At 28.7% G+C, this 18,229-nt stretch overlaps 2 protein-coding genes across 2 annotated transcripts in view; one reads left to right on the top strand and one right to left on the bottom strand.

Annotated features, from left to right (window-relative positions):
* Window positions 1–615: 615 nt before the first annotated feature.
* Window positions 616–12,936, top strand: LOC102675089. Its single transcript, XM_006612522.2, has 5 exons — window positions 616–1,119; window positions 3,285–3,551; window positions 11,572–11,760; window positions 11,933–12,068; window positions 12,517–12,936. The coding sequence occupies exons 2-5, from the start codon at window positions 3,329–3,331 to the stop codon at window positions 12,653–12,655; spliced, it is 687 nt and encodes a 228-aa protein (XP_006612585.1). The 5' UTR covers window positions 616–1,119; window positions 3,285–3,328; the 3' UTR covers window positions 12,656–12,936.
* A 919-nt stretch (window positions 12,937–13,855) lies between these two features.
* Window positions 13,856–18,229, bottom strand: part of LOC102675221 (eukaryotic translation initiation factor 3 subunit A) — a 5,446-nt gene continuing 1,072 nt past the window's right edge. Inside the window, exons 2-5 of the mRNA XM_006612523.2 lie at window positions 15,588–18,229; window positions 15,278–15,507; window positions 14,960–15,207; window positions 13,856–14,817 (exon numbers count right to left, since the gene is read on the bottom strand). Of these exons, the coding sequence (XP_006612586.1) occupies window positions 14,715–14,817; window positions 14,960–15,207; window positions 15,278–15,507; window positions 15,588–18,229 (3,223 nt within the window). The 3' untranslated portion in view covers window positions 13,856–14,714. The remainder of the gene's footprint in view (window positions 14,818–14,959; window positions 15,208–15,277; window positions 15,508–15,587) is intronic.

Here is an 18,229-nt window from a genome sequence, read left to right as displayed (position 1 = left end):
CACTTAATCGACAATTAAAGGAGAAGAAAAAGAAAAGCGAAAAGGCAATTTTCTCATTTAAAATACCCACAGTGGAGGAGAGTTTTGTGGAGAAACGATCTCCCCTGTACGTGGAACGGACGGTTCCGGTGAAAAATTCAATTGCTGGCTTGAATCACATCCCTTGATAAAGAATCGCCGGGAAAGGAATTCCCGTTCAAACGCCAGAAGGGTTTCTCTCTCTCTCCCTCTTGAGAACCTCTGAAAGAATAACCAGTCTAAGCTTCCAGTTCGAGAAGCGAATCTACCTGAAATTTATAATTGATAGGCTATCGAATACCACTTTCCTCAAGAGAAAAGCAATCTCGATCTTGAAAGACGTTTGAAGAGACCAAGAAACCGATCAATCATTCAGACACTTGTTACGCGGTTCATAAAAAGGAAGAAGCTTCATAACAGTGGAAGAAAAATCATAAAAAAAGAAAAAAAAAAAAAAGTAAACCGGATCCCACTTCAATCTCATAAGAAATCTTACAACAAAAATCAACCACTCTGATAATAATTTACTCACTCATAACTATAATAAAAAAGAAAGGGAAGATTTAATAACAGATATTAGCGATAGACAAATGGTAAAAAAAGTAATAACAAAGTAGGTAATACTTCGTAACGATGTTCAATCAAACAATTTCAATGGCGCTCGTAGAGCAGTTTTAATAAACAATCTTATCCAACGAAAAGGAAGTTATTTCTTTTTTTTTTTTTTCAAAACGGTGAAAAGGAAGTCACAAAACACGGCGAACCACTACGATATCCACTACACGGGCTCGTACGCGTATAGCAACGGAGCACCGAGCGTGTACAGCAGCCACTATCCGGCGAACGGTGGCTTCGTGCAGCCTCATCTTCATGAAGACTACCGGCCGATTTATTTTTACGTAGCGCAACCTTATACTATTCCGTATACGTTTGCGAAGAGACCGAGACCGCCGTCGTTGTTAAGATCTGGGAAACCTCGGAGTAATTGTCGCGTCAAATTCTCCAAGAGGCTTGGCAATAACGATTTCTCGCAGAAGGTCAAACAAGGAGAGTTTTCGAGGAGTCTTAGTCAGGTTCACTTCGTTGAGAATCAAGGACAAGGTATGTATTTATTTATCATTTTATTTTATCATCTTTTTTTATTAATATTAATGTGTTATTATCTAACAAATAGAGCTTAAGTGGCCATTATTTCAGATTATTTCACTTGTTTTCAATGAAAAAAAGAAATAAGCATTAGATTGTTCCAAAAGTTATTTGCATGATTATAATAGTTATGACTTGAGAAATATAGTAAAATATGTTTATTCTAATTTATTTTTCATTGATATTGGGATTTTATTCAATTTTATTCTAGCTTTTCAAAAATACTAGTGTTAATGTTAAGTATCTTGAGTTCTTTAGCAAAATTTACCAATATTAATGATATTAGATATAGAATTAATAAATTATAAATTAGATTAGATTAATTTTATTCAATTTTGAAATATTTTTTTTCTCTCTATCAAAAAATGATCAAGTTATTTCTTTCAGTATATATTACTATGAGAAAAAGAAGAAACTTAGAATTGTCAACAATTATAGATTATAGATTATACATTATCATATAGATTATAGATCATACATTGGTTATATATAAACAGGATCAAAAGGATGAAAAAGTTTGCAACCAAAAAAAGTAATTGTACATTTTGGTTGAGACGCTTTCACGCTAATAGATTTTTCTAACAAACCGGATAATTGTTGCGAAAGTGGCATAGTTTCTGTAACATTATTTAAATACTTGCTGTCGTCAAGTAGACTACCGATGCCTACGCGGAGAATGACTGTTCCTATCTGCAGAGGTAGCACATGTGCAAAACATTTGAAACGATGCTTTGCTGAAAAGAGAAAATGTTTGAAGAGAAAGGAACATTCTCCAAATATAAGGTGTCATTCCAATGACCCGTCAACGATAAACGGACATCGTATTTGGACGTGAGATATGTGTTGTCTTCGAATGGTTTTCACATTTGCACGTACAAGGAAACAAGTTGTATGTACTATGCACTAATGATAGAACGACATTTTTTCACGTATCTCTTAAGTTTATGACGCGATATAACATATCGATTAAATGAAATCTTTAATGATAAAATAAAAATCTTGTAAAGATTTTAAATGACTCCAAGATTGAGATTCAATGATTGAGAAATTCTAAATATTTTAATGGTATGAGAATTCCAAAAGATTTTATGAATATAGATTCTAAAAAAATTTAAATAGCTTTTTTTAAAAAAGATTCCCCTTTGGGGAAATTTATAATTACATGACGAATCAAATTGTAGGAATATAGAAAATTCTAAATATGGTTAAGATTAAATTGGTAAGATTAAATAATATTTCAATAATTCTAGAAATATAATGATATAAATATAATGTTAAAAGATTTTCGAATTTTAAAGAATTTAAATATAGAGAAATTTAAAAAGATTTTAAAAGAAAGAAAGGAAATGGCATTAGAAATATGAAAAATTTTTAAAAATTCTAATGATTCTAGAATGCAAAAGGTTTTACAAAGTTCTTGAAATTTAAACATTTCATACTATTAATTTCTTCAATTTTTCCAAAATCTTAATTTCTTTTTTCAATCTATGATATATTAGTAACATGTAGAATTTGCAATCTTTTTTAGAATTTTTTAGATTTTTCTTTAATCATAAATTTTGTCTGATCTTTTGAAATCTTCATAACGCCCAATTGTTTAAAATTTTCTAAAATCCTTTTATATTTGACATATGAAATTTCTCATAATTTTAAGAATAGGGATAATTTTTTATCCTTATATAATCTTTTAGAAATTTAGATTTCTTGAAAATCTTTTTGATCTAACAAAAATCTTTTTGAATTATCTGCAAATTTATGAACCAAACTTGTGAAATTTTTAATGTTATATATATGAAAATTACTATTTATTTAACAATTTCTTTACCATCATACGATTTAGATTTATTTTATCTCTTTTCTATTTTAAATCCCTTTTTTAATCCCAACTGTTGAACGACACATTCGTCTCATCGCTAACAACGATGCATACTTATCATATACCAAATTTCATGTACCATAGTTTAATTACACAGTGGAATTTCGCGGTACACAAACTTGTTTCCTGTCACAGTATATAAACTTCATTGAAGTTTCACGGGTTGGTCGGTCTCAGAATGGAAGGAATGCGAGTCACGCATCCGGTATTACTTGCCACTTCTTTTCATTTCTCCTCTGTCCAGTGATCTCAAACTATCCGAAGACTGGGTTGCCTCGTGATCCAAGGATGACGTCTATGTTTCGAAGGGGCACGATTTTTGCCACGTTTTTCCTTTCGTTGCTGGGGGGTGGATTAGTCTGCGCCGCATTGGTGACGCAACATTGGGTGGAAGCACGACCCTTCAGAACTCCAAACCCTCAAGAAAGTGCCGGCAGAGTTCACTTCGGCCTTCTTCAAGGAAAGAAGGAATTGAACGTCGCTTATGGTTGGAGAACCTATCATATTTCGGGTAAGTTCTATCAAGAATAATTAATTAGATTCGATTTTTTTTTTAATCAAATAACAATTAATAAATAAATTTTATTTAAATTATTCGATTTCAATAGGATTTTGCATCAAAAGAAATTTGTCTTTGACAATTTTTGAGTTATTATACGTATAATATATCTAAAAAAAATAAATTTTCTATAGATTATGATCTTATATGTAATAAGAATGTAGATTTTCTCTTGCATTTAACAGAAAATATTTTATAAACAATAACCATATAAGTTGTTTTTTTCTATTTTTGTAAAAAAAGAAATAGATTTATCTCTTTCTTGCTATAAATTCTTTGCTATTAATTCTTTATTCGTTTTTTCAATATTCAATAATTAAAGAAAAGAATACTTATTTACTATTGATTATTTAGAGAAACTTTATATTTTTTCTTTTCCATTATGACAATTTTCTTTTTGATGAATTTTATTGTGTTTTTGTTATTATCTACAGTTAATAAACAAGCATAGATAATGACAAAAACAAATGACTTTAAACGAATGAACTTTCTTTATTCATTAATTTTCACAATTGAATATTTTACAATAACTTATTTTTTATGAATTCCTTTTCTTTTATGTGTTGAGAAATATTTAATATTAATTGTAATATTGTTAACATTAAATTTAATATTGTTAATATTAATTTTAAATATGATTGAAATACTGAATTTTAGAAAAATCCATGTTGTTGTATAATATTATATTTTATATCTTTATATCTTTAGTTTTTATAAATTTTATAGACTTTCTAGAAACCAAGATTAATCAATATTAATCATTATATATATACAATCATTAATTATTTTTATTTAATAATTTTTTAATAAATAAATTCGATTCATTTCCAATTATTCCTCTATAAGATTATATACTTACTATATATTATATCTCAATAGATGGTAAAAAAGATTATAACAATTATATATTCTTTTCAAGAATTAAAATTCTTGAAACTTATCTTTCCATCAGTTTTGAAATAGTTAAATAAAATATTACAATTAATAATTATTTTCTTCTTCTTATATTTCTTTCATCAAACATACATTATTTATACAATAACAAGTACATTATCGAGTATTAATTGAGCTTATTTTTTTCCCGTTAAAATTTTCTTTCACATATTGTTTATCTTTATGATACAAAAATTCATCATCCATTCTCCAGTTTCTACCTATAACAATTAATTAAATTATTTATAGTTTCACTTCATTAATGAATATTTGATTTTGATAACTATCTTGATTGCCTCAACGTTATAAAGATATATTTATTTCAACATTGTAAGAAATATTTCCTATAACAATTTTTCCAATACGAACAAACACGGAATTCAATGGTTTTTTAAACATCTAAAATGCGGGTAGTAGCATCCCGTGATTGCTAAACGCAAAAACTTTCCTACGAGAATAGTCAGTATTGTTTGCTCAATTCAATTTACGATGAAGTTTATGAGTTAAAATACCGGCCACGTAGTTTTTTCGCTATAATCGTGTACTAGACACGTTAAATTATTCAATCTGTTCACCGTTGACTAATTTGAGTTTCTAACGAGTTTCTCACCAACAACTCGTTTTATATAACTTTTCTTCGATGCGAGGGGTGAGAATTTTATCTTGAGAGGACAAGATTATCTTGGACGTAACCAATCGATAATGAACTGTAATAATTATATATTTTATAATTACAACGTAATATATTTTTATAGCGTATATAGAATGTTTCATTTAATTAGAAAAAATTAAATGTCTCACGAGAGATTGAAAAATTAAAAAAAAATTAAAAAGATATATATATTCTCGTAAAAGTTGTTTGATATAATGAGATATATTATGGAATGTTAATTAATTTTCTTTAAATAGATAAATTTTTTCTAATAGAGGTCATACGAAAATTAATTTTAATTTTTTTAAATAAAATATATATTTTTAATGTACCAGTCGATGTAATTCATTATTTAATATAAGAAAGTATTAAGTTATTTATATCGAAAAATCATTTCATAATTTATATGATGAAGTTCGTAAAACTTATTCTATGAAAGAGAATCATATATTTTTATTCATGCTTTCCTTATATTTCATATATCAAATTTACAAATAAACTTAGATTGCCAAAGACCAAGAGAAAATTTTATTGTTAAATTTTTCTAAAATGAATTTTTATTTTTATTGAAAAAAATATTTTAAATATTCATATAATAATATTTTGTTTACTGAATTAAAGATTTTAATAATGCTTCAAAATTTTTTAATTTCCTTCTTATTTTTATTAAAAAAAATATATCATAGAGAATAAAATTAACGAGTAATGGAAATGTGTGTATATATATATGTATGTGTATAATCATTTTCTAAGGATTGCACGAGATTTTAATTTTGCCAATTCGATATAATGATGGAATAATAATAGCCTACGAGTTATAGTCAGAGAATCACACCGAGGAAAATTCTCTTTGGTGCTTCAGGTATCCAATGTGATACTGAGGCCATAAATTGTATCGGATAGTTGGCCAGACCGGAGAATCTCATTCAGCATAACTGTACCTGCACGCGATTTCTGTGGGAGATGGTAAACAGCAAAGTCGCACGTTTATCCGCCATAAATCTACCATTTGATATTAATCGTTACGCTTGGATCAATTTCGTTTCATCCACAATATACTTCATATTTTCGATCCACAAGGTTAGACTTGTTAACTCGCGATAATTCACTCATTCGCTTGTTAAGAAATACATACATTGTTTGTGTTTGATCATGATGATGAAATACGAATATTTTGATTTCGTTTCATATATGTTTTGATTCTTGACATTATTCTTCAATTTAAAGTTTGATTTGAATTATGGAAAAAATTGAAATGACAATAATTGATAATAAAAATATAAATATGAATAATAATTTTAAAATTTTGTTGTCATTGCAATAATTATAATAAATTTTAGAGTTTAATGATTTATTAGATTTAATTTTTAAATATATATCATGCACATATGTTATATGATAAATATATATATATATATATTATCGGTAATAAATATATATATTATAGATATTTTATTACAAAATCTCTAAGATAAATCTTCATAAAAAATCAATTGTTTTTCAATGTTAACATATTATTCTTGTACTCAAATTTTCTGTACACCATTTAAAAAAAGATAAACATCTTTCGATCAATTATTCCTACAATCAAAGTTAAGTTTCAATATACTTCCAATGTATTAAAATTATTTCTTGATCGTTTTTAAGAATTCTTTTAATCTTTCTTTTAAATCATCTCACAATTGCTCTATTATATGCTATCAGACAAAGCGAGACATAATAAGAGCATACATAAACATTGAATTGCATAACATAACCTAACCTAAATTCTGTACAAATATCATGCGCAATTTTTTTCATATTTTAAACATATCATAATAAATTTTTTTTATTTAAAATAGATATTAATAAATTCGTTAAATAAATTTACTAAAGAATTTCTTCAAGTTTCATAGAATTATAAAAGAAAAAGAAGAAAAAGAAATGCAATTTATACCTTAAATTAAAAATTAAATAATGAGTTCACATCTGTATGAGCCTAAGAATTTTTCTCAGCTTCTCAATCGAACTCGACTAACGAGACTGTTTATAATGCTCGCGTGTCTTGTCATCCTGATACTGAAATCGTTATTGTCGGAGGAAACTGTTATCGTGCCATAAGCGGTGGTACAATGCTGGTCGGGCACTCGAGCGAAAACTTCGCTCTCTTTCCCTCCAAGCATCTTACCCTCAAAGTGAACTCAGTCGGTACACGTAATCCCTAGGGTACGCTGCCCGGCAGCTGAAACATTTGAATAACAATTTTATGGGCTCACCGTGTATAACGGTTCGTCTCACGCACTTCGGTCGCGGCATAATTTTCGCAAGAGACCGGACACAAAAAGCTGTCCTCTAAAAGGGAAATTATATGAAATATGCTTGTTATCTTAACTATGTTTTCATGATCCAAATTTTTTCGTGACATTGAAAATATATAAATGATCAATTAATCAATTTATCAATCAAATCTATTTATTCAAATATATATAAACATGATAGTTACGTACTTAGACCTTTAAAAAAATAGCTTAGATTAGGATAAACGATTCTTTAAATTTATAGTGATTGATATTGTATATTAAAATTTATAAAAAAATATTGATATCAAATTAGATTAATTTATTGATTTTTTATGATATCCTCATTTTCTTATACATATAATTGTCAATTGTCTTACAATTTTCAAAAATGGTGTTATTATTATAATGAATTTCATTTATAAGTATACCTGTGGTAGTGTATACATCAGACATGACAACCACTTAGTAGATATTATACAATTCATTGTTCAAAATGTATTTCAGACTAGATATTTATCTTTATCGTTTCGGTCATTATAATTTCAATCACTCAAATGTTGTTTTATTTTCGTATTCTGAAAAATTGAAAATGGAATGCTTAAACATTTAATAAATAAATATTAAAATTTTCACATAATGTTCAAATTTCAATATAGTAATTGTTCAATAATTTTTTATAAACATCTTTAAAAAAGACCTTATTCCCTTATTTTCTCAAATAAAATAAAAATCATCAATATAGGGTGTCATATATCGATAGATTCATTTCAAATAATATTTTTAAACTATAATCTTTTTTATCTCGTTACGTCTATTCTGTAAAGAAATTTTCACTATATATATATATATATTTGCTTTTTTTTTTTTAGTTTTGTATTGAGTACTCAATCCACAGAACCAATTTTCTTGTAACATTTCTTGTCTGTTCTCGAGATATTCGTTTCTTTCGGTATCCATTTTAATATTGCATTCTAATAATACAATATCTTTCTCTGCTTCGCTCCTATTTGTTCCCAAAATTTTGACCATCTATCAAGAACTTCACATTCTCATCGCAATTCATATGAAAATATTTATTCATAGACAAGTTAATTACATATTATATGAGAAAAAAATGTGAGAATTCTTTTTAAAACAACAATTTCGGTTAATCTCATTCAATATTGTTTTTAATATAATTTTTAAATTAACGAATACTTCATTTTACATTCTTTTACAACTTCAAAATTCAATATGCAGATTATAATTATGGAAACTGGAGAATACAGCAGAACAGTAATTAGAGCTTCGTGGCCAAGCAATTTGATCCAGTGGCAACTAAATGTAAAGCATCAACCACATTACCATTCTAATTACAAATGATTTTCATCTTAGGAACATGATATTTTCTTTGTTACTTTCTCGTATTCCTATTCAATAATGATCGATTCTATAAATATCGAATAACAACCGCATTAAAATTCTTCATTAAACAACAACTTCTAAATTAAAAAAAAAAAAATTATATTTCCATTTCCAACATTTCAATATTAAAATTTAATATCATTCCTTATATTTCATTTTCAATTTTTTTTAATAAGTAACAATAATTATAGATTTAAGAAAATTATAATTTCCAATCTCACATAACACACATAATTTAACAAAATACACAAATAATAAAGTTCATCATTAACGAATATCAAGCTTATTAAAAATTCTTGTTTTAATTAATTTGCATCGAAATATAATCCCTGTTTATCAATTTATCAATTTTGTATATATATATATATACACGTAAAAACTATATCGAGCTATCATCGTATTAAGTTCAGCCATCTTTCTGTCTCTCTCTTTCTTTTGATAGGGACAATGAGATTCTTGGCACGCATCGTAAAAAATGTTTCTCTTTCATCGAGCTAGAAAATCATCCCAAAGGGACACGTACGATTTGATCGTGTATGTAACGACAGTTGCGTGATGTGCACGATTAACTATCGTATAGTTTACTACCTTTAAACGTGAGGTCAATAACAGCTTTTTCGTTTTATCGTATCTGTTGTATCGGTCATTGGTATGCGTATCGCAATGGGATCAGTGTAAACGTTTATTAATTCCATTCGTCCTTGTCTATTGGATATAATCAATTGATAATCGAGAAAAGAATTAATTACGCTGATGCACGCAACTGGCATATTCGCTTTGATCATTCATTGAAAATACTATAATTAATGTTACAAGTGAAAGGGATTTATTATTCTTTTGCTTTTTTTTTTTTTCCTTTTTTTAATGGATTTTTATTTTTCTTGCGAATCACAAGATTTATCGTCAAGAATCGTTCATGAATCGTTAATTATTAATGAAATTTTATGTTGATAATCTTTTTTTTTTTTTTTAATGATTGAATACTAAATTATAATTTCTAAAAAAAAATTGATCATAGATAATATAATAAGAAAGTAGAAAATCCATTTATTCGATTACATTAAGTGCGAACATATTTGTTATTAATTATTGGCTGAAAACTTACGATTTAAGATAAAATTCTAAACAATCATAGAATATTTTTTGATATAATGAAATAAAAAAAAAAACAATTTCTTATCAAAATATAGTTAATAATTTCATATCTATTAGTTATTTAAATTATTTAATAATAGACAGACAATTGAGAAATAAGTAATGTATACGTTTCTGATATCTTGTCATCGGAAATTTCATTAGCGGCAAGAACTTTTGCGACATTCATGCATAGAGGCAAACAGAAGAAACGATTGAATGGAGAAAAGAGGCCCGAGGGAAAGATTCCATGCGCGAGAATAACCGAGATGGTTGTAACAATAGGAGCAGAAACTGGTTTCTGAATGTGCAAAAATCCACGACACTGCCTCGTGGTCGACTTTCACGTGTCCAGCTGCCTCGTATCATCGACTACTCTCAGATGCTGACCACGGAGAATATTAAAATCCTTTTTCTCAGAAACGATCAAGATTTCACGGTCAACGAAAGTCATGGATTATATTTCTTATATTCTCTCATATTTTATTTTAATTAATTGTGATTACTTTTGTGTATTTTTTTATTAAATTGTAATATTCATTTTGATCATGTTCGATATTTTTTTTTAGACTTCATCTAATTCTGAAGAATGTCTTTTTCTTAGAAAAATTTCATGGTTAATGAAAATCCTGGACACACATTTTTTTCGTTTTATTCTTGTTAATTTTTCCTCTTTTTATACTGAAAATTTATCACTGATCTGATGTTTAATAGTTTTTTTCTAGAGGAATTGAATTAGAATTTAATAAATTTTCTATTGTTAACAATTGAAAAATGTGTTTGTTATCAATGTGAAATTTCAAAAATTTATATATTTATTATTAAAATTCACGATTGTTTCAACTGTGTTGGAACTGAATGCTTCGAGTCTACGTCGAAGTCGAGAAAAGTCGTAACTCTTGAAAAATTCTTCGGATGTCCTTTCGTGGACGCAAGTTGTTAACTTGACGATTCACTGAGAACCTCGCCTGCGGCTAATTAAATAATCCGTTATTTGCGATGCAATATAACTTGAACTGGCCAAAGCAAGAGTATTTACTGCACGTTTAATTATTCATTATGTGCCACGATAACTTCAGTTTGCACGCCAATCCAAAGTGAGATTCGGTTTACTCGGAAAAAGTGGATTCTAAAGTGAATGAAACTTTTTCACAAATAATAATGGATTGCTTAGATTAATAATATGATAATGTTATTTAATAATAATAATAATTCGTTATCTCAAATTAATATAATTTTTAAATATTTATTTTTATTTTTAATTTCATTAATTTTATTAACTATTTATAAGAATCTTAAAGAATCCTTTTAGAAGATAAAATAAATAAATTTTATTATAAAAAAAAAAGTATAAAAGCAGATTCTGTTTATACTAATTTTTATTTTTAATTATGATTCTGTATATGTAGAAAATATTGTGATTAATTACAAATTTTAAATGTAAATGTTTGAAACATAAATATGAGATAATGAAGTTTGGATCATTGATTTTTATTCCTGACACTAAGAAGATTGAAATATTATTATTATACTTATCATACATAAAAAGTAATCGTTTGTTTTATTCTAGTGCCTCAAATGATCAAGCAAGATCCCACAGTGATGTCTTGGGGACTTTGGATAAGTACTTTAACGACAACCTCGGCTGCACTTGTCACTGCTGGTCTAGCTGCTTTACTCGCTGTTTTGAATACAGCCACTTCACCTAGATCCAAGATCCTTTCTGATCCTGGAGTATATTTCATAAATATTTTAACATGTAAGTTAAAATTCCTGTATTTTTTTAATATTTATAATCATTAAAATCTTTTTTATTTAAAAAAGAAATTTTTTTTTCAAATTTGAGAATTAAATAAAAATTTATTGAATTATTTGCACAATTATAATATAAAATATTTGATATACTGATTTATAATTGGTATTTAATTTAGTATTAATGTGCATGGCGAGTACGAGCACTTGGCTGGCGCAATATTACACAAAGCTATACTTCAATGTACTTCCTAAGGAGGACATTGATAATATGTGGACCAGTGAAGGTTCTGCTGAGCTTGGTTATTCATTTTGGTAAGATATTTTTTTATTTTTTTGTTCGAAAACGAGAATATGTTCATAATGGAAAATTTCGGCAAAGTTCTATCAATGATCTTGTATTTTTATTGACAAATTTTATATATTAAATATTAAAATATTTTATATATTTCAATTCATTATTAAAATTCTCAATAGTAAAATTTAACTTTTTCAAATTATGAATAGTAAATGTAAATCATACTCATAGTCATAATCTTTTAGCTCTCATTGTTGAAATAAATAAATCAAAATAAGATTTCTAATATAAATTAAATTTTTTAACTGTTATTCTAAATGTATTAGAAAAAAATAAAAAATCTTATTCTAAGATAAAATATAACTTCTTTTTTCTAGTTAATATAAAATTATAAAATTTCAAATTTCACAAAAAATAAAATAGATAATTAACCATTTTAATTTCCGTTTATTATCCTCTTTTCAGGCTCGTTGTATGCGCTGGTGTAGTACATTTAATCAGCATAGCATTGGTCGGTTGGGGTTCAGGACGAGACAAGATCGAACGTCTGGAGACAATTCCGGCATTGGAGGAAAAGACTGCTGCGGCAATAATGCTGTATTGAACCTGGGACTCTTGAGACAGATCTCAGAGACAAGAAATCCATTACAAAAATTACAGAGTGCTGCTCATATCTGTTAGTGTGCGACGAGGTAACAAGGATCGATTAAGCAGAAAGCAGATTCTACTGCAATAATTCTACTATTCGAGAAACGACAAGTTCCTAAATGTTAGCATACTTAACATTGTAATATTAAAAGGAAACAAAGGAGCAAGCACGTTAATAGAATTATTATATAATAATATAATCTTAATAAAAATTGTAATATAAAATTTTTCTGAAAATATCCAATTTATACAATTCAATTATTCAAGATTATTCGTAACCAATAGACGAATTCGTGCAAAATCAAGATTTTTTATAAACATTTTATCAAATTGAGTGTAGAAATAGCAGATATAATTTTTATCGTCGATTTTTATCAAAATTATGTCAAAATACATTTTGATTAGATCTGTAATTTCTAATTAAATGTTCTATTTGAAAAATATAACCGCGGGATTTTTAGACCGTTGAAATTATCGAGAGTGAAAACTAAGCTATGTAATTGATGATTTTTACACAAAGTTATGGATTTTCACCGTAATATTGCGTAAATTGAAATATTTTGATTAGTATTAATAAAGTTCAGTACATATATATATATATAGTATATATAGCATACAAAGTATATACTATATATGATATTGAATTATGCTATATTTTTTTGTAATAGTTGCAAGAAATATCTCGATTAAATATAAATATACAAGATGTTAATATATTTGTAGGATATTCTATCTTTTCTATTAACTTATAAGCAATTTAAGTTTGCAATTCTTTAAAAATCTTCTACAAATATATTAATATTTTGTATACGTGTCAAGCGCAATTTATTCTACTATAATAGTAGTTCTTTTTCTTATGCATTGTTGAATTATGTTTTTTGTCAATTTATAATCTAAATATTCTTTTTTTTTTTATTTTTTATGCATCTAAAAACATTCATTTTTGCATTTATTAATCTTTAAATTAATCTTTCTTTTAAAAACTTTCAACATTCTTTTGTTTACAATAATGATTAATAATTAGAATCTAAGAAAAATAACATATATGCACATCTTGCCTTTTAGATGAATAATAAAATAAATGACGTGTTTATATTTTTTATCCATATGTTTGTGGTTGTGCTTATGTTACGAGGCAATTAAAAAAAACTTCATAGGTTGTAAATAGAAACGGAGTTTGATACTCTGTAGTGATTTATTTATTACGTAGTATCTTAATTAACTATATCATAAATGTAATAAAACAATTAAAAAGACAATACAGATAAGATGCGTAGATCTGCATTTATACCATAATAAAAAGGTTTTGCTTTTACATTTGTCTCAAAACTTTGTTGCATTATCATACAAGCTAAAAATCGTTGCCTCGGATGTGTGCGGAAGATTATTGTAGATCTTTCAAAGTCACACAATTATTTATTTTACTTTCTTTTTTCAGAGAGAAGGTATTACGACGATTGTATTCCGGTTTTATAAAAAATTAACGTAATAATTAGAATACAAGAGAACTTTATTAACGTTTTGAGACTTTTAACCTCTGTCATCAAGTTAGTCTAGCCAATTCAATATCGTCAATATTCATACTATTCTCCAATCCCTTCTACTCTGTACATTAATTCATATTTCATATATATATATATATACTGTATTCAAGCTTTCTGAGTTTTTTCACTTTCTTTTTTTTACAAATCTAGTAAACATAATGCAGTGTAGTCGATTTAGTCGAATTCTTGTCATATTAGAAAAATCATAAAAACTTAATCTTATCATTGGCTATTAACATTGCATTTCTTTTTTTTAAACTTATGACGAATGTATGAATTGGCTATGACCCATACATTTTTGTGCTTTTTCCCGATACTCTTATTACAAGTATATTCGGAGAGAAATGAAATGGTGCACAAAACAGTAGAGTTGGGCCCATCAAGTACTTTTAGGCAAAAGTCTAACTGCATATTATGCACTGTTCTTGAAGAATAATAACGTTGTTTCTATAGATTGTTGCTGACTCCGTGTTAACGTCGGCTCACCTGTGACCAACCTGGTCCATCATCTTCTGGTGGTCGTTTTCTTTCGTCATGTTTTGGTGGAAGTCTGTCATCTTTAGAATCATCTCGTCTATTAATTTAAAGATTTTTTTAAATGATTTATATTTAAAATATTATATTATGTTATATTATAAATATTATATTATATTTAAAATAATCACATTAATCTATATTATTAAAATTAATATCTGAATTAATAAAAATATGCTTACTTTTCATCGCGTCTTGGTAAGTCTCGAGGTGAATTTTGTATTGCATCGCTTTTATCGCGCCAATTTTGACTGCTAATATTACGCATCGTTTCTTCACGACGATGACTACCACCACCACTGCCACCACCACTACCGCCGCCACTACCACCGCCACCGCCACTACCACCACCACCACCACCACGACGATCAGGCATTCTACCACGATTACGAGGTCCATCAGATATTGGATCACGTGAAATATCACGCATCTGTGAAATTAAATACGAACATGTTTTATTTATAAATTTATTAAAAGTTTTTATATTATTTTATACTTACTGAACGTCCATCCATCCCACGATCTTTATCTATTCGATCTCTATTATCCCTTGTATCATCTTTATCATAATCATCTTTTCTCCATCTTTCGTTGGTATCTTTTTTCGGTTTATCATCGTCCTTACGCCATTTATTGTCCATATCTCTTGCGTCTCGTCTTTTCCAACGAGTCGATTCTTCTTTAATGCCGTCATCTTTTGCATCAACAGGACGACGCCATGACATTTCGACTATAATCAAATAAACAGTATAAAAATTATGTAATCTCTAAAAAACTATAAAAACATATAATACAAATAAATATATATACCTGGTTTTTCTTGCATACGATGACGATCTCCACGTCTCCACCTATCAGATATTTCCTTATCTCTCTGTCTCTCCTCTTCTAATTTTCGTTCTATTTCGGCTTCTCTAGCTCTAGTAATCTCTGCTTGTTTTTCAATTTTGGCTAAACGTTCAGCTTCCCTTGCTTCTTCTTCTGCACGCCTTAATCTTTCTTCCTCTTCTCTCTTAGCTCTTTCTTCTTCCAAACGTCGTTTTTCTTCTTCTTGTTTGATTCGTAATTCTTCTAGACGTCTTCTTTCAATAGCTTCAGCTCGTTCCTTCTCCCATTTGGCTTTGCGTTCAGCTTTACGTTCCATCTTACGTTTTAACAATCTGCTAACTCGTTCTTCATTCAACACTTTTTCAAATTCTTTTAGTTTCTCTAAATAAATACTCTTACGCTCGGCCAAAATCTTCGCCAGGAAAATATCATGATCTTCTTTCATTCTTGCCATACGTTCACGAGTCGCGACAGCCTGCTGTCTTTCCTCGATAGCCGCAGCAATTCTTTCAGCTTCTTGTTGCTCCCAACGTTGCTTAGCTAATTCCATTTTTTCTTCAACTGCTTTTTCTAAAAGTGGAATTTCCTCTAAACGCTTGGCACGTTCCAAGTAATCAATTTTCTTTTCCTGAGATTTTAATTTTTGTTGCATTTCCCTACGTTCTTTCTGCAATTCCTCGGCTTCTCGAGCTGCGATTTGTTCTGCATCTAATTTCTTGATTTCATCTTCATCCAATTTCTTTAAAACTTTCTGTCCATGACTAGTTTGAGATATTTGTTGCATCTTCTCTTTCAAATGACGATCCTTAATCTGTTGAATCTCGCTTTGTTGTCGTTTTCTCTCGCGTTCTTCTCTCTCTTGTTCAAGTCTTTTTTGTTCTGCTAACATTTGCTGTCTTTGTAATTCTTCTTGTCTTCGCATCTCTTCTTCTTCGCGAACTGTGTTTATATGTTCTATGTATTCCTTTCTTTCCTCTATAATTTTATGCCTTCCTAATATTCTTTGATGTTCCTTCATTTTGGTTTCATGATAATGGCTTACCATGGCGGCACGTAATTTTTCACGCTCCATCTTTTTTTTATTTGGATTAATAATATTAATTGCACGATGTAATACAGTAGCCATATTTACAAGTTGACAACGAATTTGTTCAGAAGGCATTGCTTGTAACACGGGACCATCAGGATGATCTTCCCTCTGTGCTTCCGACAAATCGACTCCGAAATGCACACATTTTTTCCCGTGACTAATTCTTATTTGCATATCATTGTATCTAACGCAATCTACAAGTAGACGTTCCAAATGAAAATCTGTCGTAAATTTAGCTAGTTCCAAAAGCCTAGCAAATTTTATTGTTTGATAAACTTGTGATATCTGATGAACTAGACGTACAAGAGTTACATCTTGCAAGGCTGGGATATATTGAATCAAAGGACTGCTTTCATCTGCTTGTAGCGTCTGAATAACGGAATCTACTCGGCTACATAGCTCTAAAGGATGAAACTCAACCTCAAGCCACGAATATAATTCTTGTAATTGCGGTGATGCTAAATTGACTATATTTAAACGAACGATATCTTTAAGTAAGGAAACTCTTGTTGGTGGTTGTGTAAGTCCTAAAAGCGTTGCGAGTTTTTGAGCTTTTTCTAATGGACTCTTGTCTGTTTCGATAAAACGATCAAATTCAGGATGAGCTGATGGCAGTGGGATAGATAAGGTAGCCAATAAGACACGATTGGCCATTCTTTGCTGTTCCTCCAAAGACATATTCTTTTTCATTTCACGGGAAAGCTGCAGCAATTTAAATAATGCGGCAGCATGGAAAAGATAGTTTCCTGCTTTCCAGAAAACCATAGCCAATTTTTGGTAGTAATTGGCCATGGTTTTTGGTACTGGAAGTTTCTTAGATAAATTCATCATACCATGTACATCTTCAGAGGATTTGAATGCTTCTTGCCATAGCTCCATTTGTATTGCAGAATCAAGTTGGTTCAATCGCGTTTCTAAGTTCAGTTGTTGTGTCTCAGCTCTATTCATGGAAACATTAGAAACAAGCGCCGGTAATTTACAAATTTCTTCTAAGTGTTTTCGTAATTTTTCGCATAATTTACGAAATTCAGTCTTACGATTATATTCAAGACAAAATTGGAAGGCCATGCGTGCAATATCATGATATAATGTTTCAACATGAGCATTGGTTCTTAATAATTCTAAACACTGGCAATAAGATTCCCATAGAAATTTCACCCATGGTGTGAGGATAGTGCGGTCGCTTCGGTCTTGAGCATCTTCACCACTAACCGCCGATAATAAAATACTTTCTGGAGTGGCTAAATTGTCAAGATCATCTATATCTATAACAGCTTGTTGACTCTGCTTTCGTGCTTGATTTGTTTTCTCTTCTGCCATACGTAAATATCCACGTATAACATTTTCTAAACTTCCAACATTCACTGATTGGAACATATTTCGATATTGAAATAGGCCCTCCTTTGCTATATGTGATTTTTTTAATTCTACACATAAATCTAGGTATTTGAACATTATAGGTTCTAATACCGATTCTGACCAATTGTATGTCCATTTTTTGTTGCGGAAGACTTCTTGCAAGGTATCTAATGCT

The sequence above is a fragment of the Apis dorsata genome, unplaced genomic scaffold (genome assembly GCF_000469605.1).
Source record: "Apis dorsata unplaced genomic scaffold, Apis dorsata 1.3 scaffold_113, whole genome shotgun sequence".
Lineage (NCBI taxonomy): Eukaryota > Metazoa > Arthropoda > Insecta > Hymenoptera > Apidae > Apis > Apis dorsata.
This window is presented reverse-complemented; position numbering and strand designations above follow the sequence as displayed.